General features: G+C 44.0%; 1 protein-coding gene across 1 annotated transcript in view; it reads right to left on the reverse strand.

Moving 5' to 3' along the window:
• The window catches only part of TBC1D8B (TBC1 domain family member 8B), a 93374-nt gene that overhangs the window by 63406 nt on the left and 5171 nt on the right, over nt 1-24797 (reverse strand). The window contains exon 2 of the mRNA XM_082264319.1: nt 9525-9635. Coding sequence (XP_082120445.1) covers nt 9525-9635 — 111 coding nt within the window. The remainder of the gene's footprint in view (nt 1-9524; nt 9636-24797) is intronic.

The following is a 24797-nucleotide window of genomic DNA, read 5'->3' on the forward strand; positions in this document are numbered from 1 at the left end:
GATGTTCAGGAAGGACCATGAAGAGGTACTTGCAGTGATGGTGAGTGATCTCTGTGTGGGAAGACATACCTCTGTGAAATTTGATGTTCGTTTAAATAAACGTGGGCAGGAAAGCCCTGAAAACTATATCTGGCATAGCATATACTCACTGTTTTGGCACTATCGCTGAGCTAAGAAACCCTGATGTGCGATCTAGGTGTGTATATATATATATTTATATTTATTTATTTGGGATTGACCGGGCCGAAATGCACTTTTCCCGATATATCCGAATCGGCCCCGGAGGTTACCGATATTTCGGGAAAGTGCATGTACCGGAGTTTTGCCTGCAGCTAGAGGCATCACCCCGGTACCGGCGTCCATAGCCGACGGTCGGCTGTCTTGTAATGACAACCGATTCGGCTGAGAAGCCGCTCAGCTGTCATTACAAGGAGCGGGAGGGGATGTCCCCCCCCCCCCCCCCCGCGGGAGGGGACGCCCGCCGCCTTCTGCGGCTCGCCCGGGCCTCCCATCCCACCGGGAGACCCGGGCAAACAGCCTGCACGGCCGCCAAAGACCTGATTAAAGCAGCATTCGGCTCTGATCGGCTCTTCATGCGAAAACCCGGAAGTGATGTCATGAGTGACATCACTCCTGGGGTACTGTTTGTCGCCAGATTTTAAAAACAAATTACAGCATTCAAAACAGCCAAACTTGGCATTTTGAATGCTTTTAAGTGCAGAGGAGTACAAAAGTACCTGTCAAAAAAAAAAAAAATATATATATATTTTTTTTTTTTAAATGTACAAAAATATCGGCCGATACCGATATGCATTGGCCAAAATATCGGTATCGGCAACGAAAAAACGATATCGGTCGATCGATAATATTATATATATATTTATATATTTATTCAGTTATACACACACACTATATAAACCAAAAGTATTGGGATGCCTGCCTTTACTACACATACATGAACTTTAATGGCTTCCAAGTTTTAGTCCATAGGGTTCAATATTGAGTTGGTCCCTTTGCAACTATAAAAGCTTCAACTCTTCTAGGAAGGCTGTCCACAAGGTTTAGGAGTGTGTCTATGGGAATCTTTGACAATTCTTCCAGAGGCGCATTTGTGAGGTTAGGCACGGATGTTGGAGAGAAGGCCTGGTTTGCATCCTCACACTGCTCCCTTCTGTCATACTGCTCCCCTCTTGTTAAACATCCCCCTCCTTTCATAGTGCTCCCTCATTATACTGCCCCCCTCTTATCACACTGCCTCCTCCTGTTGTACTTCCCAGGTACCCTTCTTTTCCTGTCCGACTGCCCCCCCCACCGCCCACCTCTTACACCGCCTTGCTCCTGTCACAATACCCCCATCATACTGCCCCTGTAGCACGGCCCACTTGTTACACTGCCCCCCTACTCTCACAACACCCCCCCCCCATTATACTACTTATCCATCACACTACCCCCCTTATCATACTGCCCCCCTCCAGTCACACTAATCCCCTCCTTTTACAGTATCCCCCCCCCCCCCCCCCCCCGGCACTTTTTTTTTTTTCTGAATGGACAAAGTGAGTGACCGGTACAGCACTCACTGTGTCCATTCATAACTGGAGCATAGCAACTGTTTGCTTCAGTTTGTGAATGAATGGGAAGCTCTGTACAGAGACATTCCTGTCCATTCACTCTGTACAGCTGAGGCTGCAGAGATGGAGACTGAGGGCCCCAAACATGGAGGAAAGGGACCCTGCCAGGGTCAGGGACCCTTCATGGTTTCTTGCACTGGGGCACTGAAGGTTCTAATTACACCTCTGAATGGATGGGACTACAGAAATCAATGAAAATTATAAGCTATTTAACCATCTCTATAATACCAGTGTTTATGCAGAAATGTCTAGAAATGTTATTAAAAAACTTACACAAAAAAAGTAACCTGTATCTAAAAGTTACTGACCCTTTAAACTTGTTACTGAGTAAGGGTTGACAGCCTAATGTAAAGTGGCTCCTATTATACCCCATGTAAATAGATACACTGTACATCAAGCTGAAACAAACAGGGATAATGCAGGGAAGATTCATTTCAGCATCCCCTTATTACAGGAAACCCCCACCCACTCACATCTAAGAAGATGCTTTTCCACAGCAAGCAGGACTAGATGCTGCAATGTGTGGGTGAGTTCTGCGGAGGGAAGACCAGTGCAAGTGCCAAGAATTACATGAAGAATTTCTTCTATAAGAGCATCCCAGGAACAATTCATGAAGCTGTACACTGCAATGGATTCCTATGAAGAGGAGATGTGAAACGATGCTGTGACAAACAGGAACAAATTATTCAGGATATATTAACCCGGTGCTGTCGAGGCCTCCTCCTTTCACAAAAGGTCATGGCAAGAGCACCTGAAAAATCTGCAACAGTATTTTTTACAGGGCAATGTTTTCAGAAAATTAACCACTTCACCTCTCAAAAACTATGGACTAGAGCCAGTTTTCCGTTTCTCTTATGGGTCTATTGATTTGGCAACAATTTTGTCTTAACTTTTGAAAAAATAATACTTATATGTTTATTTAGGACAAAAAGCTTATATTTTGGTGATATTGCATTGCAATACTTTTATATGCAACCCAGAAACAATGAATGTAACAAAAAAAAAGTATTTTTATCATTTTTAGTTTCATAACAATTAGCATCGCTGTAGATAAAAAGTATAGATTTTAATCTATCATTTTACCCATTTAAAAAGACATTAAAATTGCAATTTTGGTACTAGGTATTGCAAAGTTATTTACAAATAAAATAAAGATTTTTATTTTCCAACTTTGAGCTTTTTTTTTTTTTTTTTTTTTTTTTTTTTAGTGTCACACTGAAAAATTAAGGAACAATAAAAAGTCTAACTATTTCCAACCACAGCACTACCTGCCTGAGGTTTGCATGTTCTCCCTGTGCATGCATGGGTTTCTTCCAGGTTTTCTGGTTTCCTCCCACACTCCAAAGAAATGCTGGTAGGTTAATTGGTTCCTGTCAAAATTGGCCTTAGTATGTGTATGTATGGATGTGAGTTAAGGACTTTAGATTGTAAGCTCCTTGAGGGCAGAGACTAATGTTATTGTATAAAAAATATGGAAAGCGATGCGTAAATTGATGGCCCTATACAAGTACCTGCAATAAATAAATGATTAGAAAAATAGAAATCTAAAAAATATCTGCAGGAAAATAAATAGGTAAGGGGAGAAGGAGGAAGGAGTTTTATCTTTTTTTTTGTTAGATTGCTTTACCTGACATAATTTGCAGATAAAAGCTCATCCCTTAGATCTGCAGAGGAATGCAACTGAATAGCTACAAAAGTAACAATCATAACTTTGCATCTCTCAATCTTGCCTCAAAATAATATTACTATTACAGCTGCTATATTATACAGCAACTCCTGACTCTGACAGTTGTGAAGGGGAGAGAGGGGGTAAGATGTGAGCACCAGCAGGACAGGTTTTACTGCACACGTCCTGTGTGATTGGATGAAATATTTTGGATGCCTGGAGTATGTTCAGTGTCCAAACCCAGTTAAATCTCTCCATAATAATAGTGTTCATCCTCTGTCTTCCAGGGGGTGTACTTTCACATGGTATTCATCTGAACTATTTTGAAATCTGAAGTGTGTCATACAACATTTTAGGGACCATCCACCTACTTTAACAAGTAAAAGTTTATGTTTGCACTCTAAAAAGATAAAAACTGCTTTAGAAGTGCTGTACAAAAAATGCTAATGTTTTTGGCAGCATTTAGCCTAGAGTGTAAGCTACTTGGTAGAGTCAGCATTAATGAGCAGGGCCACCAGTGTCCTCAACAACCAGTGAATAACTTATTGTTAAAGGAGTTGTAAAGTCAGAAGGTTTTTTTTATCTTAAAAGGAGCTGTAAAGTCTCACGGTTTTTCACTTTAATGTATTCTATGCATTAAGGTGAAAAACCTTCTTGGCTGCAGCTGCCCCCCAGACCCCCCCCCCCCCCGTTATTCCTACCTGAACCCAAACTTTCCAGCAATGAGCACAAGCCCAGCAGCTCCAGCTGCTGTCTTGGGTCCTTATTAGATAGATTGATAGCAGCAGGAGCCATTGGCCCCTGCTGCTATCAATCAAATCCAGTGACACGGGAGCTGGGCAGAGTCCTGCTGTCTGTGTCAATGGACGTAGCAGAGGGACAGGTGAGTGCGCCTGCATGGGTGCCCCCATGGAGAGTGGCTCTCTGTGGGGGGACCCGATGAGGAAGAGCAAGAAGCGACGCCGGGGCACCCCAGAAGAGGAGTATCAGGGCTGCTCTGTGCAAAACCCTTGCACAGAGCAGCTAAATATAACATGTTTGTTATTTAAAAAAAAAAAAAACCTTTACAAATCACTTTGTCCCAAAGCAACCCCCCCCCCCCCCCCCTTTAATGTTGAGGGCATGCGACCTGGTGTGGTTCAGGAATAGGGGGCACTCGCTTGTCTCGCATGCTTGGATAAGAGTCTGGCATGGATTTTGGGGGGACCCAACACCAAAGATTTTTTTTGATTATGGCATGGGGGTCCCCCATAAAATTCATACCAGACCCAAAGGGCCTTGTATGGAAAAACTCTGCTAAACACTGGACACAGGGGTTTAGCAGAGGTCAGTGTTTTTACAGCAAAAAAGCTGCTGCTCTAGAACGTGATGGCAGAGGGTTTTTTTTCTGCCACTAAATTCTCCTGCCAAGAAACGGTGATTAAAGCCTATGTGTGCATAAACAAATAGGATAAAATGCAGGGGAGTTTAGAGGCAGTTAAAAAAAAAAATCTGATGCCCAAAACAGCAGCTGTAAAAAACTGGATTTTAAAAACTTACAGTAAAATACTTTTCTCTGTAGTTCACTGACAGACGCAGCTTCATATCTTCTTGACCATTGGGGTATGCTGCCCCCTACAGGAGTAGGACACTAGGCAGGAAAAAGCTTTCACCATGCCTATTGAGCTGTCCCTGCAGGCATAACCCCACACACTCTGCTACAGCCCTCAGTTTCGTTGCAAGCAGTGTTTAGAAGACAAAAACCCCATTCAACTCAAAATTAGAGGGGCGGGTGCTGCGTCTGTCAATGAACTTCAGAGAAAAGGATTTTATGGTAAGTTAAAAATCCATTTTTCTCTATCGTTCATTGACGGAGCTTCATATCTTCTTGACCATTGGGACGTCCCAAAACAGTATTAGCATTAGGGGTGGGGAAAAAAAAAAATACAAAGAATGCAACTTCCCAAGGCTAAACGTAGACAACCAGGTAACAAGGAGCTCAACCAGGAACAACTGGAGCTCACCTAGAAAATACATACACCCTCAAAAAGAGAAAAAAAAATTTCTCTTTAGACAGCAGCCTGCAAAACCTTGCGGCCAAAAGAGGCATCCGTAGCTGCCAATACATCTACCTTGTAGAATTTTGTGAACGTGTCACCGACGACCAAGTTGCTGCCTTGCAAACTTGCATCACTGACGCCTGATGGCGAAAGACCCAAGAGGTACTTAGCGCTCTAGTAGAATACGCTTTCACTGGGAAAAGGAGGAACCTGACCCTTTAGTGAATAAGCCTGAACCACCATCTGCCTGATCCATCTGGATATGGTGGAAGCAGACGCAGCCATTCCTTTACGAGGTCCTTCGGTAAGGACAACAAGGAAGTCCGATTTCATGAAAGATTCAGTAGCCGCCAGGTAAACTCTAATTGCCCGAATACAAAGCAATTTCCTTGGGATGCTTGGGCTTAGGACAGAATGAAGGCAGTACAATGTCTTCATTCAAATGGAAATCAGAAACCACCTTAGGAAGATTCTACTTCTAAACCAGGCAGAAACAAACTGAGGGCTGTATGAGTGTGTGGGGTTATGCCTGCAGGGACAGCCCCATAGGAGTGGTGAAAGCTTTTTCCTGCCTAGTGTCCTACTCCTGTAGGGGGGCAGCATAACCCAATGGTCAAGAAAATATGAAGCTGAGTCTGTCAATGAACGATAGAGAAAACGCCCATTGTGCACGAGTCCCAATAGTGAATTTACAAACAGTTTTAAAAGGTTCTGTGTGCCAGAAAGGTTTGGATAGAGTGAAGGATTACAACACCTCTCAGTTTTATTGCTGTGTCCCCCATTAGGGAGATTCTCTCTCTCCCTATTTGTCCTGTTCACTGCAATCACCGTTTCACTTGCAGGTTTCTTTTTTCTGATAATGGGAGATCCATTAGAAGAGACGCCTCTGTGTTACAGAACAAAGTGGTCAAAAGGATTTGATAGAAAACCTTTTTTATTATACAACTGTGTTTTAAGATCATCATATCTTTGCACTTCAGGTGCCACATAATCATTACTGTAATGCTAAAGTTCTTTGCTACTAAATGAAATGGAAATCTGTCATGAAAATATGCTGGCAGCCATTAAGTGCTCTATGCTCCTCCCAAACTTCCACGTTACTGGAGAGATCACTTATTTTACTCCTAAAGAGAATTGAAATTCTTCCTGCTACAGAAGCACACAGTGGCATCAAACATTAATGAAGTATAAAAGCTGCAAAGGCTTTTCCAATATTTACTGAGAGTGACTCAGCTATTCAAGAGAAACACAATCTGTTGTGTATGCGGTGTACTTTACATGAGAAAAAAAGTACTATTCTGTGTTAGTCACTAAAACCTACCTTCAAATAACAGTCAAAATTATCAGGCTTATTTGTTGTTGCTTTGGTAAAACAAAATGAAAAAAAAAAAAAACGCCAAAGAAACACAATTCAGTAATAAATAAATAAAGCTAAAGGGGAAAACTAAAAATCCTTTTTTGCAGTGAAGCTATGTCTGCAAGGTTTAACTGCTTGTTTATGTGTAGGGAAGAGAAAAGCAGCTTTACTTACCTGATCCGCCACTCCCACAGGCTCCTCTGTCCTTTGGCAGTTTAGGTTCCTATAATGTCATCAAGACCAATGCCGGGGCTGTAGCCCTGTAATGGAGGGGAGGACACCAAGGGACAGTCTACTTCCAGAGCAGACAGGAGCACAGTTTAAGTGGAGGTTCAGGTGAGTAAATATGCTCTAACGTCTACCCAAACTTAACAAGCCATTAAGACCACATTCACACTGAAGTGGCACGACTCCTGCACGACTTCGGAGGCGACCTGTGAAGTCCCGTGCACCGCGACTTTGCACGGACTTCACATAATGGAAGTCAATGCAAGTCGCCTCCAGGTCGCCCCGAAGTAGTACAGGACCCTTTTTCTAAGTCGGAGCGACTTGTGTCTCTCCTATTAGAACGGGTCCTGTACCAGTCAATGGACCGCGAGGGGCCGCGACTTGTCAGGCTGACAAGTCGCCTGACAAGTCGCAGCAGTGTGAATGGAGCCTAAATCTTGCAGAGCTGGAGCAGCCGCGCTGTAAGGGAGGACTTTTAGTTTTTCCGTAATTCAGCTGCAAGTCCTCCAAATGGCTGCTTATATTAGAGAACGTTTTGTTGGATGTACCATTAAAGTGGCTGTAAAGGCAAAAAAGGTTTTTTTGGCTGCTTGCTAGGTGGGCACCTGGCAGGAGGGAGGAGCCAGGAGCGCCGGTGTGGGACCTGAGAAGAGGAGGATCTGGTCTGCTATGTGCGCAACCACTACACAGAGCAGGTAGGTATAACATGTTTTTATTTTTTTAAACAAACTAAACAAGACTTCAAAATTATTTTAAGCAAAAATTCAATGACCCACTTTAGATTTTAAGTCACTAGCAGGGTGAATCAGATGTGGGCAAAGAGGGTGATCGGCAGGCCTGGGGGGCAGCAACCGATCTCCTGTATGGCTGTCTCTGCAGCTGCCAAAATCTGCCATCATCTCCTCTCCCTCCTGCCAGCTTTCAGCGGATATAGAGAGAGCCATACAGGAGATTGATTCCAGTAAATTACCCCCCCCCCCCCACCACAATGATCACCTCCCTGTACACCATACATTTACACTTCGCCCCAGGCCTCCCTACCCCCACAGTGCTGCAAGCTCACCCCCTCTCCTTCAAGCTGGCAGTTGCAAGCATACAATAGGATTCTTCAGGATGGAAGAGTGAAGGAAGGGTCCGTAAAAATGCCATATTCCTTTCCTGAATGAACAACATTGGTACTGATCACTCATTGTGTTCATTCATAACAGAAGCATAGTAAACTGTGGGGGGGGGGGGCTGTCAAGTGGGCTGTACAAGGCCCTGTGGTTTCTAACAGCAGCCCTGGTTGTAGACCTCAGACATGAAATATGTACAAAGCATATCCCCTCTATACTGTGTACTTGCCTCTCTACTAAGCTCTGAGTGTCATTTGTCTCTGCTGCCTGTTAATCGGCATGAGTCGCAGCTTTTCCAGACACCAAGAGAAAAAAGGTGAGAAGACGGGAGAGCATCAGAACATAGCCTATGACTGATATTCACAGCTATGCTTCTTCTCGGTGTAGAGTAAGAAGGTGGTGTTTTTCCTTTCCCTCCAATCAGGCTCAGTGTTCTTTTGTCTGAGCTGTGCAGTGTGTGAATTCAGATCCCTGCCCCCTGCTTTCTGCTTCTAAGAGATCCAGCCCGCTTTTGTGCTGATCTTTGTGTTGAAGGCTGTACAGGACAAATGACTGTAAATTATCAGGTACAACTTACATAGGAGGATTTGTTTCATCTCGGTGTATCATTGAACCCGTTTACCAAAATAGTTACTATCAAGGCCCTGAATAATAACTGTAAGGCTAGGTTCACATCTATGCGTATGCAGATGATGTGCTTTTGAGGCCCGTTTTCTGGCACATTTTGCATTTTTAATGCGTGTTTTTAATGAGTTTGGCATTTTTGGAATGTGTTATTTTTGCAAGGTGTCTGTTGTCATGCAGGAAAATGCACCAAAAAAAAAAAAGTATGCAAACATGCATTTTTGATGCAATTTATATATTCCCAGCACCTTTCCAAAAAACGCACTGGTGTAAAACTGCACAGATAGGAACGTGACCCATAATAACCAATGTTAAATGGACTGTAGAGCATTTCGGCAAATGCACTGCAAAACGCATTAGGTGTGAAGCTAACCTTACAGTTACTAATGTGCTTATGTCAGCTCATCAAATGACTGGTGTCCTAGCCAATCTTGTGTAGAGCACTGTGGCAACTGCAGATCAAACAGAGGCTAAGATAGCAGCTTCCTTGTCTGTAAATACAAGAATTTATTTCTACTTTAAGGAAGACTTAAAAAAATGTAACAGGTACCTTGTTTTACATCACCACAATACCTTCCGTTTACTTTATTGGAGCTGAAGAGTAGTAAAATAAACCTGTCAAAATAAATATAACATCTTTCCTTGCTAATCATTTAAATTTAAGTCACTGACCTGGAACAAACATGCAGCAATTGAAGTGAAAACCCCACATCTGCACATTTATTCATTGTCAGTGACTCAGGATATTTGAGCCAAAGACTCAGGGTAATTTAGCCAGGGGTCAACAGGACAGCGAGGGAACCAGCCTTCATGGGCCTTTTATACAGTAATTGCAGTCTTCATACTTGATGCTCCACATGTACTCACCACAAGCAATGGACCAGTAGACCTGGGAGTCAGGCGTTTGGTGAAGAATCCTGAATGGTGCTACTTTAGCAGTTGAATCTAAAACTGCATCAAGAGTTCCCACAAGAAGACCTAGGTAAAAATAAAAAAAGCAGACTATTATTTTCAGAGCTAGCAAGAACTTTGTTAGGCTACGTTCACATGTAGGCATTTTGGGGCGTTTTTCAGCTCTAAGGATTATTTAAAAAAACGCCCAACAAGACAAATCCTATTCATTTCAATGGCCCCTGTTCACATCTGAGTGTTCTGACACCTTGAGCAAAACACCTGACGCTCCAAAAAGTACATGAGCTTCTTTTTGGGCAGATTACAGGCGTTTTTGCCCCATAGACTTCAATGCAAACGCTGGAAAGGTGATATATATGTTTTACAGGCGGATATGGAGCTGTCACCTGCCTGCTCAGCGGGGATCTGTGTTTAGCCTACGGAGGCTGACCGTGTGAAAGAGCCCTAATGTATGTGTCGGAAACATGCATACCCAGAATTGTCTCGGAAGAGCTTGGTGTGCTGTTACACAGTTAATATTCTCATTATTGTAGATGCAATTTACATAGTATATTCTGTGATTTATTTACCATGTATTTTTCTATGGGTAGGTATTTGCTGCCCCTTCTGGCCTTTTTTGGAGTGCTCTTGTTCCTCCTGTAAGCAGAGCCGGTACAGGGGGGGGGGGCGAAAGGGGCGGGTGCCCAGGGCGGAACAATTTATTGGAGGGAGGGGGGCGCAGTGAAGTGCACTTCTAAAAAGGACAACTGTGTGTGATTGCTGTACCTCCTGCAACGATGTGCCGAGTGCGCTCCTGCACTCGGCACAAGCCTTAGAGCAGTCCAGCCTTTCATCCTTTCATTTCAGATCAGTCAGATAGAGCCCGCTGCGCTGACACTTCCCCCCTCCCTCCCCCACAAACAGGAGAGGAGACAGAGCTCCTTCTGCTCCTCCTCCCGCCCTCCCCTCCTGTGCTTGCCCCGCCCACACTCCCCGACAGTTTTCTGCCTGACTGCATCAGAGAAGATGTGTGGGCTGGAAGATTGAACACCAAGCACCAGAAGAGGAAAGATGCAGTCTGATCCATTCATCTATCCCATCCATCCACTCCCTCCCTTCTGCTTCCCAGTGAGTACTCTGATGTAACTCCCTCCCTTCCTCTCTCCCTCCCCCCTCTCTCTCCCCCCTCTCTCTCTCTCCCTTTTTCTCTCTCTCCCTCCCTCCCTCCCTCTCTCCCTCTTTCTCTCTCTTTCTCTCTCTCTCCCCCTCTCCCTCCCTCTCTCTCTCTCTCTCCCCCTCCCTCTCTCTTTCTCTCTCTCTCCCCCTCCCTCTCTCTCTCTCTCTCTCTCCCCCTCCCTCTCTCTTTCTCTCTCTCCCCCTCCCTCTCTCTTTCTCTCTCTCTCCCCCTCCCTCTCTCTTTCTCTCTCTCTCCCCCTCCCTCTCTCTTTCTCTCTCTCCCCCTCCCTCTCTCTTTCTCTCTCTCTCCCCCTCCCTCTCTCTTTCTCTCTCTCTCCCCCTCCCTCTTTCTCTCTCTCTCCCCCTCCCTCTCTCTTTCTCTCTCTCTCCCCCTCCCTCTTTCTCTCTCTCTCCCCCTCCCTCTCTCTCTCTCCCCCTCCCTCTCTCTTTCTCTCTCTCTCCCCCTCCCTCTCTCTTTCTCTCTCTCTCTCTCTCCCTTCCCCCCTCTCTCCCCCCTCTCTCTCCCTCCACCGCTCTCTCTCCCTTCCTCTCTCTCCCCCCCTCTCCCTCCCTCCACCGCTCTCTCCCTTCCTCTCTCTCTCCCCCCTCTCTCTCTCCCTCCACCGCTCTCTCCACCGCTCTCTCTCCCTCCCTTCCTCTCTCCCTCCACCTCTCCCTCCACCGCTCTCTCTCCCTTCCTCTCTCTCCCTTCCTCTCTCTCCCTTCCTCTCTCTCTCCCTCCACCGCTCTCTCTCCCTCCACCGCTCTCTCTCCCTTCCTCTCTCTCTCCCTCCACCGCTCTCTCTCCCTCCACTGCTCTCTCTCCCTCCACCGCTCTCTCTCCCTCCACCGCTCTCTCTCCCTCCACCGCTCTCTCTCCCTCCACCGCTCTCTCCCTTCACCTCTCTATCATTTAATTTCTGTAACATGCAGCATGAGGGGGTTAATGTATTGTCCCTGATACATCAGTAACACTGACACTGGTGCCACTAATGCAGCACAAAGGGGTTAATTAACTGCCACTGGTCATTAATGTATCAGTGACCAGCGCAATACATTAACCCCCTCATGCTGCATAATACAAATTGAGTCAAACACCAGTGATAAACACAAAGTACCAATGTGACCGGTACCATGGTGACATCAGCACATCACTCCGTCAGCTGACGTCACGGCGCTTCTCGAATCCCGGAAGGACAGGTAGCTGCGATTAGCCAGCTAGCTTGTTTTGATCCTAATGAAATGACATGTTCTTCTAGCTATAAGTGCAATATTGTATACCTTAAATACATTTTTTAAAGATTTTTAGACTACTACGAGCAAGACTTTTTTGTATTTTGGGGACCATCTGTGTATTTGTTTCCTGGACGGTGGGTCCATTTGCCATAAGAGGTTCCTGGGACAGTTAACCACTTCTATACCGGGCATATTTTGGCACTCTGTAAGAACACTGAACTGCGGGGGGGTGGGGGGGGGGCGCAGTTTGCCATCTTCGCCCTGGGCACCATATGACCTTGTCCCAGCACTGCCTGTAAGCATGATACGTCATTTCCTTGTATGTAAACTCCACCCCCTGCTCTTGCTGTATTTCCTGTGTCATGGCTGCTTGCATTTACCTCATGTAATAGGGACTCTTGTATTCCACATGCTAAGCTAAGGAAAGCATCATCTTTGGAACGCATGATACTGAAATCCATTCATTCTGCTGTATTCCTGTTGTGTGATGTTCAGAATAAACCAGCTTTTGGATGAAACCAGTATTGGTGAGTTCAGCTATCTGAGGAGGATTGTCTGCAGTGACCGTATCTGCTTATACAGGCCAGGCACAGAGGTCTCACAAGGGTTAGATCACTATCACAACAATCCGAGTCAGAATACTTGGTCTGTGACACAATCCTTACAAATGCGATACAGTTTATTCGAGCATAGAAAAGGTCTTATTTACCCCCACTTTCCTTATGTATAACAGTATTTTAGCATTTGTTGCAAAAGTAAAATTGTCGCAGATAAGTGCTTCATGAATATTCACACACATCAGTAAAAATGAAAAGGTCGCATGAGTATCATGAATCTGGTGCACAGCTTCAGACTATGCCCACACAACCAAAAAGTTGCCACAAATACTGCACTGAATTACCCCCATTGACTATAAAAGTGTCTACTTTGTGAAAAGCTGCTCTGGGCTTATAAACTATGGAAATAAACTTGCTGAGAAATATTGCAGCAATATAAAAAAGTTATTTTGCCAATGTTTACAGCTAGATCTTTCAATGCAGCTTAGCAATGTAATTGTAATGGCTGCAAAGAAATGTGTTCGCTAATAGAGAGGTATTTACTACAAATGAGTCAAATTTGTATTACAAAAAATATGCCACAGCAAAGCTGGCACGCCATCTTTTCATGCCTGCCAAACACCACTAGAGCCCTACTGTTTCTGCATCTCTGTAGACACAACACATGCCAGCCTGTACTCTAAACATGAACCACCCACCTGATCTTACAATGGAAATAAAGACACCCCCATGTGTCGGCTGGGATAAGAAAATATCACAAGCACCCCTTGTCAATTATTTTGTGATAAAGTAATCATAAACAAGTGCAATCATGAATATCTTTGTATGTTCACAGTAATCCATGCTGATTCTCACTTTAGAATGTTACATTGTGAAGTATAATGCCACCCAAATTTACATAAAAGATAAAATAAAAACTAAATTCAACATCTTCAAAATAATGTGCAAAAACCTTTTTAACATCATGTTACCTAGAGTGACACAAAACTCTGGTTTAAGGAAAAAACAAAAACAAAAAAAAAAAACTATATTTAAGTGTTCTTAAGCCCACGTCCACATTGGTCTGATTTGAAATGGGATTTGTCCGAATTGCTGCGACACCGACTTTGCGGTGCTGCACTGATTCCCAAAAGTAGTTTCTGCACAACTGGAGATTGGGGGGGCGATTTCCATAGACATCTGCGCAAAAACCCACACAGAGGTCTGTGAAATTGTCCCCAAAGTCAGTCTGAAATGCTGACTTGAAATCTTGAGAGTTCAGCTGAACTCGCACGATTTCAAAACAGCCTCACTGCGAACCTGGGCTAAAGGAGATGTATAGCTAAAGCTCATTTGGCTGCACTTCTATGGATCACAGGAGTACAATCCCTTTTGCACTCCTGTGACCCATTTTCAACAGACAGCGGGCTGAAGTCTGCCCTCTACTGAGGTCACAGAAGTCAGTCCAGGCACCACGTCATTGCAACAATGGAAGTTGAGATCCACCAGGTGCCTGGAGCCGCTGAGAGCCTGAGCTGGCCGCTCCCTACCCCTCCACAGACCAGCGCTCCAGTGAGCAGCTCTCTGCTATGAGAGCTATCAGAACCAAACGATCGGCGGTGTTGGATTGCTCAGTTCTCAGTGTAGAGGCATCGGGGGACAATCCACCCAGGTGAGTATAAATATTGAAAAAAAATAAATAAAGTAGAAAAAGCATTCCCACACATCTCTTAACTCAAACTACCTTCTATTGCACTCCAATCTGCTTTGTTTTTACTGTTCTAATCTGATTTAACCACTTAAGCCCCGGAAAATTTTACCCCCTTCCTGACCAGGGGTTTTTTTGCGATTTTTTACTGCGTGACTTTAATGGACAATTGCGCGGTCGTGCGACGCTGTACCTAAACTAATTTCACGTCCTTTTTTTCCCACAAACAGAGCTTTCTTTTGGTGGTATTTGATCACCTGTGCGATTTTTTAATCATGCGCTATAAACAAAAAAAGAGCGTAATTTTTGCAAAAATAACAATATTTTTCACTTTTTTTTATATGAAATTCCCCCCCCAAAAAAATGTAAAAATCAAAATTTAACATTTTCGGCCAAATTGTTTTATGCTACATATGTTTGGTTAAAAAAAAAAAAATAAAAAAACGCAAAAAGCGTATTTTGATTGGTTTGCGCAAAAGTTATCGCGTTTACTAACAAAGGGAAAGATTTTTGTCATTTTTGGTGTTTTTTTTTTTAACGAGTAATGGCGGCGATCTGCAATTTTTTTTGCGGTACTGCGACATTGCGGCGGACAGATCGGACCCTTCACTGACATTTTGGACACTTTTGGGGGTACCAGTGACATTACTGCAGTAATCAGTGCTATATATATGCACTGTTACTGCAAAAATGACACTGGCAGGGAAGGGGTTAACTGTATTGGACAGGGAGGGGTTAAGTGTGTCCTAGGGGCGTGATTCTTACTGTAGTGGGACAGGTCTCCTAGTGTAAAAACAAAGATCAACGGTTCTACATAGTAGAACCGTCTGATCTTCATTTTTACACAGGGGAGAATGACAGGCGGCTTGTTTACATAAGCCGCTCTGTCTTTCTCCCGCTGTACCGGCGATCGTAGTGTGACCGGCGGACATCGGGTCCGCCGGTCACACGCCCGCACTCCTCTGTGAACGAGCCTCAGCGGGCGCGCGCTCGCCCGCTATTGGCTCTAAAAGGAGTGACGGGCGAGCGACGTAGATCTACGTCACTGCCTGGCCGGGGCTGACTGCCGCAGTAAATATACTGTGCGCAGTCGGCAACCGGTTAATGTTAAGAAGATGACTGAGTTTGTTCTCCATGATCCCACTGTATGTAGAAACGTAGCCATCTTCTCTTCGGAGATGGATTATGAGATTTGTAGGGTGCATAGAGCAGTACACATGAGTGCAACTAACATGTACACTGCTCATTCCACAAAAATAAAGAGAAAGGAAAAAGGAACGGTTCGGGAGCTCATGGAGGATGCTACAAGGAGGCAGAAGAACACAGTAAAAAAATGATATAATGAAAAATAGATTACAGGACTATTTAAGACCTTGTTCACACCTGAGCAATTTTCTGCTTGAAGCTTGTAGCATGCTCAACAAACAAAATCCCATTCATTTCAATGTCTGTAGCAAAACGTTTTCCGCTCCAAAAAAGAACATGAGCTTCTTTTAGGCAGATTGGCCCCACACACTTCAATAGGAACGCCTGAAAAATGTTCAACATGAGCATTTTACAAGCATTTGGTTGCACGTTTTCTGGAAAAACCGCAGCTCTCCTCCCCTAATCTCCTCCCCCTAGTGTTTTCTATTGGCTAAAATAAAAACACCTGAATACACATGTAAAATACTTGTAATACGTTTCTAAAACACTCAAATAAAAATGACTGAAAATCGCTCTGCTCAGCTGCTAAGTAGTGGATGTGTATGGATTATTTTTGGAGAATACGGATATTTTTTACTGACAATTACACATACAGCCTTTGAGCGATTATAAAGTCTTGTTTTTTTTCCTGTAAAAATAACAAACATGTTATACTTGCCTCCTCTGTACAGTGGGTTTGCACAGAGCAGCTCGGATCCTCCTCTTCTCTGGTACCTCTTCCGTCATCCTGGCCCCTCCCTCCTGTTCAGTGCCCCAACAGCAAGCAGCTTGCGGTGGGGGCACCCAAGCTAAGTCACAGCTCCCTGTATTCATTCAGACACGAGGCCCTACCCCTGCCCCACCCCTCTCTCTCTCCTGATTGGCTAGCTGACTTTGATTGATAGCAACATCAGCCAATGGCGCCACTGCTGTGTCTCGGCCAATCAGGAGGGAGAATCACGGACGGCTGAGACACTCGTGGACATCGCTGGACAGAGAGGGACCTCGGGTAAGTGTTAGAGGGGCTGCTACACACAGAGGGCTTTTTATCTTAATGCAGAGAATGCATTAAGATAAAAACCTTCTGACTTTACAACTCCTTTAACCGGTTGCCGACCGCCGCACGACTATATACTGCGGCGGTCAGCCCCGGCCAGGCAGAGTGACGTATCGGTACGTCACTCGCCTGTCACTGACTTGCGAGCCTATCGCGGGCGGGCGCGCGCCCGCCGCGGCTCGTTCACAGACAAGTCAGTGCGTGTGACCGGCGGACTCGATGTCCGCCAGTCACACTGCGATCGCTCCTGTGAAGGGAGAAAGACAGAGCAGCTTGTGTAAACAAGCTGCCTGTCAGTTCTCCCTGTGTAAAAGTGAAGATCTGTCCGTTCTACTATGTAGAACGGTTGATCTTTGCTTTTACACCAATAGGAATGTCCCTACACAGTTAGAATCACGCCCCTAGGACACACTTAACCCCTCCCTGTCCAATAAAGTTAACCCCTTCCCTGCCAGTGTCATTTTTGCAGTAACAGTGCATATGTATAGCACTGATTACTGCAGTAATGTCACTGGTACCCCCAAAAGTGTCAAAAATGTCAGTCAAGGGTCCGATCTGTCCGCCGCAATGTCGCAGTACCGAAAAAAAAAAAAAAAATCGCAGATCGCCGCCATTACGCGTTAAAAAAAAAAACACCAAAAATGACAAAAATCTTTCCCTTTGTTAGTAAACGCGATAACTTTTGCGCAAACCAATCAAAATACGCTTTTTGCGATTTTTTTTACCAAACATAGGTAGCATAAAACAAATTGGCCGAAAAATTTTAAAAAATTTAGATTTTTACTTTTTTTTTTTGGGGAATTTCATCTAAAAAAAAAAAATATTGCTATTTTTGCAAAATTTACGCTCTTTTTTTGTTTATAGCGCGTGATCAAAAAATCGCACAGGTGATCAAATACCACCAAAAGAAAGCTCTGTTTGTGGGAAAAAAAGGACGTCAAATTCGTTTAGGTACAGCGTCGCACGACCGCGCAATTGTCCGTTAAAGTCACGCAGTAAAAAAATTGCAAAAAAACCCCTGGTCCTTTAGCAGCCAAATCCTCCGTGGCTTAAGTGGTTAAAAATGATACTTCTCAAACTCAAAAATAAATACAAATATAATGGACACAAGTTTTCATTAAAAAACTGTTTCTCTCATGAGTAAACAATGTGTGCAGCTGCAACATTAGTAGCAATCTTCTCAAACCAAATGCAACATCAAATGTTTGCAATTCTTTAAAAAAGTGTGGGGTTACACAAAAACATACACACTCACCTATGGCGCTTTTCCACTGCATGGAACCGAACGGTTCGGCTCCCTTTTGTGCTTTTCCGCTGCTGGTACCGCATGGTATAGTGTAGGAACGGTTCGGTACGGTACAGCACGGCGGCGCTTTTCCACTGCATGGAACCGAACGGTACGGCTCTCAAAAACCGTACCTACTCGATTGTGGTTCCAAGAGGTACCATATCCCACAATCCTTTGCATGCAGTCACTACTAGCCACTGATTGGTCAGAGTATCCCACCGACTTAACTTTAGTACTACTTTAGTGGAAAAGCAAACCATACCGTACCGTACCGACCCATTCCAACACCGTACCACGCGGTACCAGCAGTGGAAAAGCAAGCAGGGCCGAGTAGAGCTGAGCCGATACTTGCAGTGGAAAAGTGCCACTAGATGGTTGCAGCAACACTCTTCTCCCCTCTGCAGGCCCCGTTCACATACCATGTAGCGGGAAAAAATTCTCAAAGTAGGATTGTCACGCAATTCTGGGTGCCGCATAGGGCCAGCCCATTCATTTTAATGCTCCAAAAGAAAACTGTGATGCTATGCACCTAACTCCTGCACTCAGATACAAGGCTCCCAGACCACTCCTATCACGGGACTCCTACTTGGCATCCCCAATGGCAAGGCCTTGCTGCCCTCTACGACCTGGGGTTTTAATGGGCTGCCCCAATGCTTGTCATCTGAAAAGCAGCTCTTTTCATTGACACACTTCATGAGATTTTTAAACGTGCGGTTCGCCGCATGATCCTGTCATACGAAAACCGCTATAATGGCACCCAAACACGCACTTTGCAGTGATTGACAAGCAATTTGGAATGGAGAGCATTACGCCCATGATTTAAATTAGCAACATGTGAATGGGACCTCACTGTCTTTTCTTTTCTCATAGCTCAAGTGATGCAGTTAGAAAAAAAAAAATATCCACATAGCATAATGCTACAACCTGCATTTTTTAAAAAGGTTACAAAATATGCATTCACATATATTGATGCTACAGTCTGCACCAGATTCAAGCGATATGTAAACCCACAATATAGCTATAGATCAGAGATGTGTGATGAAGCTGGCGTCTCTCACCCTACGCTGATGATTATCGCTGACAAACCGCTCTCTCCTCTCCACTCTCAAAACTTGTCTCAGCTGTGAGTGCTTTTCAGAGACAAGCCGACTGAGGCAATGAGGAGAGAAGAACCCCCAGGAAAAAGATACTTTAGAGGCCAATTGGGTTTAAATAATATTGTGGATCATATACAATCACATAGTTATATTAAACAAAGTATCTAAAAAGCACAGAGAAATGTACATAGAGTCCATACATTATGGCTTATAGATAAAACATTGACAAAAAGATAACCCAACATATCGACACTGCAAATAGAGTGATCTGTAGAGGTCACCGTGTTGGTCACGCTGGGACCATAATGGTGCAATGACAAGAAAACAGTCAACGCGTTTCAGAAGATACTTCCTTTTTCAGGGGTGTATATTTCTGTAGCACTGACAGATCAATGTTGGGAATAATTTTGCAAAGAAAAAGCCACAGTGTTAACTCAAAACAAACAGTGACAAACTTCAACTGGTCAAAGGAGGGAAAAGTGTCTCAGGATATTCAAATTTGCCTCTCATGTATTTCAGCAAGACATGGCAGATGTCAGTACAGGCAAAAGAGGAGCACAATGTAGAAAGGCACAGGGTCTGATAGATAGATACTAAATGGAGAGGTTGCAAATGGAAAAGCAGCCAAGACATCACAGCCAGACCCGGTACAGACCAGACAGCACATAGGACTGAGGCAAGAGCAATGCAGAGGAGGACACATCCTCCTCACCTTCTGGATTCCTCTTGCCGCTGCTTGTCTCTGAAAAGCGCTCAGAGCTAAGACCACCTTCCAATGTGAAACAGCTGCCACCTTGCTGTCTGTTAATGGACGGGATGCATCAGGAGGGAAGGGGGTGCAGTTTGGACTTTGCAAGGGTTAGAAAGTCCCTAGCAACATGGACAAAGTAATACATGTGCCTAGATCTATAGGGCCCAGAACTGAACTGTAAAAAAAGCAAACAAATGATGATAAATATGAAAGATGTGTTGCAGTCCAACTACAGAACTGCCAGCTTTAGTAACTTAATCATATTATGCAGCGATTAATGACCATACACCACCAACAATCTACAGCCACATGCATGTGTATTCAACTACAGCTTGCCATAGCGCACAGCATACTTGCAATACTGCCAGTCTGACCTCTTAGGCCCTGTTCACATTTAAGCGAATTGAAGCTTCACCAGAAGCACTTCAACACACGACACGACAGATTTCAGTTATATTCAATGGTGTGCGCTCACACCTGACTGTAGTGTCGCTTGAAGCTTGTCACTTGAAAAAGTACATAAGCTTCTTATTAATCAAGCCTTTTGGTCCCAATAGACGTCAATGGGAGTACCCACAAATGTGTGGTTTTCGTGTGTTTTCTTGCCTAGTATGTATAGCTTTCCACTAGCTAAAAATGACAAAACGCTCAAGCCTGAATCATGCATAAATGCCTCTACAAACTCTCAAAACAAAGTCTGAAAAATGACCAAAAACACTCAGTTCAAGTGTGAATGGGGCCTTAATTTATCCTCTTCAAGTGAGGACAGGTCTATGCTTTCCATCACCAGTGCTGCCATCTTTGCAGCGGCTTATGTTGCATCCGATGTCTTCCTTTTTCACCATTGGATTGCCATTTATAAATGCTGATCCCTACAGTATCCTGATACTTGGCTTTATTTTCAGTACTTTCCAGCTGCTGGGAGTGGACCAAGAGCTTGCACTGCAGGCCATGTACCAAAGAAATTGCTATGAGAATGTAGGTAAGTACAGTATATAAAGCTTCTTCTACTAAAAAAAAAAAAAAAAAAAGAAGACGACATACTAGCAATAGCAATTGTGTTTACTTGAGTCCAGCTGTAACACACAGTCATGAAAGCTGTTAATAACACTCAGCGACTAGATCTACAGTCTATTAAGTATTTACAAGCCCTTCCGGCAACAGACTCTGTCTGTAACCCTTTTGGCACCTGTGCTACGGAAACATTAAGGCCCCATTTATACTTGCATAGCCCTCTGAAGAGCCATCTGCATTAAAATGCTCTTCAGAGGGCGACAGGTGGTGAGGATTCACTTTAGCCCCTCCTGAATATCTGTTTTAACCCTTTAAACTCCTTGGCATAGTTTTTAGCAAAACCGCAGCATATGTACACCCCCCTCTGCTTCCTTTGCAGCTTAAAGGGGAGCAGTTGGGGGAGAGGGCCGTAAAAACACAGCTCAACTACACATTTTAATCACCCCCAACCACAAGTCAAAACTATGCCTAAAACTCCCATTGCTGACTTATTCTGCAAATGTTAGTATTCTGGCTATCATGCCAAGCCAGTTGTCTCAGTACTTTCTGGGACAATAACAGATTTGTAGCGAGACTGCGGCAAACAAATCTGACACTGACACTTTTTGGGGACCAGTGACAATAATATAGTGATCAGTGCTAAAAGAAAAAATGCATTGTTACTGTATATATGACACTGGCAGGGAAGGGGTTAACATCAGGGGCATTCAAAGGGTTAACTGTGTTCCCTGGCTGTGCTTTCCTACTGTGTGGGGATGGACTGACTGGAGGAATAGAGACATCTGTGTTCCCGATTAGCAGGAACACAAGATCTCTCTCTCCCTCTGTGACAGAGCAGCGGTCTGCCTTGTTTACATAAGCAAACCGCCATTCCGTCTCTCCTACGAACAATTGGCGGCTAGACCCATTGATTGGCTCCCGTTGTGCCCCAGAGCCGACAGCGGGTATCTCGTACAGGTACGCGATTTTGTGCTTAAAGGCCGCCCTTCCGCAGTAAATATACATGGGGCAGTCCTTAACCACTTTCAGACCGCTCACTGTGCTGCTACTGCGGCACAGTGGCAGCCCTGGGTCCAGCGACGTAGTCCTACGTCGCTGGACTCCTAGCTGTCTCAGCGGCCGGAGGAGGAGAGGCGGCGATCACCGCCTCTCTTCCCCGATCGTCGGGGAAAGTGTGAGAAGATCCACCCGCTTGTGTAAACAAAGCAGGCTGATCTTCTCTGTGACAGACAAGGAGAGATCACAGGATTCAGCATAGCTGTCTCTGTCACAGAACCCCCTCCCCCCACACACGTCAGTAAGCATGAGGCATACATTTAACCCCTTGATCACCAACAATGTTAACCCCTTCCCTGCCAGTGCCATTATTACAGTAACAGTGCATATTTTTAACACTGAATGTCACTGGTCCCCCCAAAAGTGTCAAAAATGTAAGTTAGGGGTCCGATCTGTCCGCTGCAATGTCGCAGTAAAAAAAAAAAAAAAAAAAAATGTGCAGATCGCTGCAAAAACTAGTAAAAAAAAAAAAACACAATAAAAATGACAAATCTTTACTGTACTTAGTAAACGCAATAACTTTTGAGCAAACCAATCAAAATATGCTTATTGTGAATTTATTTACCAAAAATATGTAGCAGAAAACAAATTGGCATAAAATGTTAAAAAATTTTGATTTATAAATTATTTTTTTGGGGAATGGTATATATATATATATATATATATATATATATATATATATATATATATATATATATATATATATCAGAATGTGAAAAATATTGTTTTTTTTTCAAAATTGTTGCTCTTTTTTTTCAAAAAAAAAAAAAAAAAAAAAAAAAAAAATCGCACAGGTAATCAAATACCTCCAAAAAAAAAAAAAATACATTTTGGCCTAAATATATGACAAAAATTGAATATATTGGATATTTTTTAACCGTCAAAGTAGAAAATGTAAATTTTTCGCGAAACTTTTGCTCTTTTTTATTAATATCGCAAAAAAATAAGTGCAGAGGTGATCAAATACCACCAAAAGAAAGCTCTGTTTGTGGGAAAAAAGGACATAAATTTTGTTTGTGTACAGCATTTCATGACCGCGCAATTGTCAGTTAAAGTCGGAGTGCCAAGTTGAAAAAAGTGGCCTTGTCATTGAGCAGCCAAATCCTCCGAGGCTAAAGTGGTTAAGTGGTTAAACACACCCATGCTCATTCCTAGTTCCGGATCTCTGCCACTTCCTTTAACTTTTTGATAGAAGTGTACATGCCCTGTGTATGCTATATGCACAAAAAAAAATGGCAACCACCCCAACCTAATTGTTAGACAGGATCAATTTGGTTGTCTTGCAGGCTAGCTGGTAAGTGCGCTGGGAAATCTTTTGTTTGTGATGTGCATTGCCCTTCCATGTGCACCCTACTGCAAAGGCTAGTTTTAGGTTGGGGTGGATGACACTTTTTTGTACAGTTGATTGAATTGGGTGCAGGGACACACTGAATGCCTTTGCTGCGCATCACGTGCATCCCTGTGCCTTTAAGGTGTGTGTGTGTGTGTGTATAGAGGTCTGCAGCACTATATACACCGATCAGCTATACCACTATAATGACCCACCTAATATTGAGTAGGCCACCAAAACAACCCTGACCTGTCACAATATAAAACTCCACTAGCCCTCTGAAGGTATGCTGTAGTATCTGGCACCAAGCTGTCAGTAGCAGATCCTTTAAAGTGGAAGTAAACCCTACTTTCAGTCAAGGAAGCAACCATCTTGGCCTCTGTTTAATCTACAGCTGCCATCATGCTGCACATGTGATCAGTTATGACGCCAGCCACTGGAGGGTTCGACAGTTTGGTTGAGAGCACAACCAATGGGAGTTGTTTTTTTAAAACTGTTAAATGGATAGGTTTACTTCCGCTTTAAGCCCTGTGAATTGCCAGGTAAGTCCTCCATGGATCAGACATGTTTTTCCAGCACATCTCACAAATGCTTAAAGCGGTTGTAAACCCAGGAAAAAAAAAAAAAAAAAAACAAACCCTGCAAGACAAAGGCATAATGAGCTAGTATGCATCACATACTAGCTCATTATGAATTACTTACCTTAGAACGAAGCCCCGTCACAGACCCCCGGACACCGCTGCGGGCGCTGACATGATCGCACGGCGTCTCTTCCGGGTTCGGCGGCTCCGGCGCTGTGATTGGCCAGAGCCGCGATGACGTCACTCCCGCGCATGCGGGACCTTCAGAGCGCATGCGCCGCTCGTGTGAGCGGCTGCATGCACTGCAAATATCTCCTAAACCGTGCCGGTTTAGGAGATATTAATTGTACCTACAGGTAAGCCTTATCATAGGCTTACCTGTAGTTAAAAAAATCGTGATACTACCACTTTAATTGGATTGGGATCTGGAGAATTTGTAGGCCACCTCTAACTTGTTGTGTTCCTCAAACCATTTTTGCATTATTCTGCTGAAAGAGACCACTGCCATCAGGGAATAGGTTTTCCATCAAGGGGTTTATTTGGTCACCAACAATGTTTAGGTAGGTGGTACGTGTCAAAGTAACATCCACATCAATGGCAGGACCAAGGTTTCCCAGGAGAACAGTGGCCAAAGCATCACACCGGCTTATCTACTTCCCATACTGCGTGCTAGTGCCATCTATTCTCCAGTTAAGCAGTGCAGACGGACCCGGTCATTCATGTAAAAAGAAACCCGATTCATCAGGTCACGTCAACCCCCTTCCATGGCTCTGTGGTCCAGTTCTGATGCTCATGTGTCCACTAAACCACTTTTGGCTGTGGACACGGTTAAGTATGGGCACCCTGACAGGTCTGCAGCTACACAACTGCATACAAAACAAACCGCAATGCCCATTTTTCTGCTTTCAACAGATCAACTTCAGGGACAACATGTTTTCTTGCTGCCTACTATATCCCACAGACTTACAGAGGCCATTGTAAAGAGATAATCAATGTTATACCCTTTACGGCTTCATGTACACATAGACTATGATTCCTGCTAGCCACGGGAAGAAGCAATTTTGCTGTTTTGCGTCTGGTGGTTAAAAAGTTCCTATTTTGATTGTTATTCTTTGGCGTTCAGGAGAGGGATGTTGAACTCCCCTAAATGTAGCAGCTCCTAAACAATCCTAAAAGCCTATGTGTACATGGACACATAGGCTTTAGGAGTTTAGTTTAGGAGCTTTGGCAAGAA

The sequence above is a fragment of the Pelophylax lessonae genome (assembly GCF_965119305.1).
Source record: "Pelophylax lessonae genome assembly, chromosome: 7".
NCBI classification, from domain to species: Eukaryota; Metazoa; Chordata; class Amphibia; order Anura; family Ranidae; genus Pelophylax; species Pelophylax lessonae.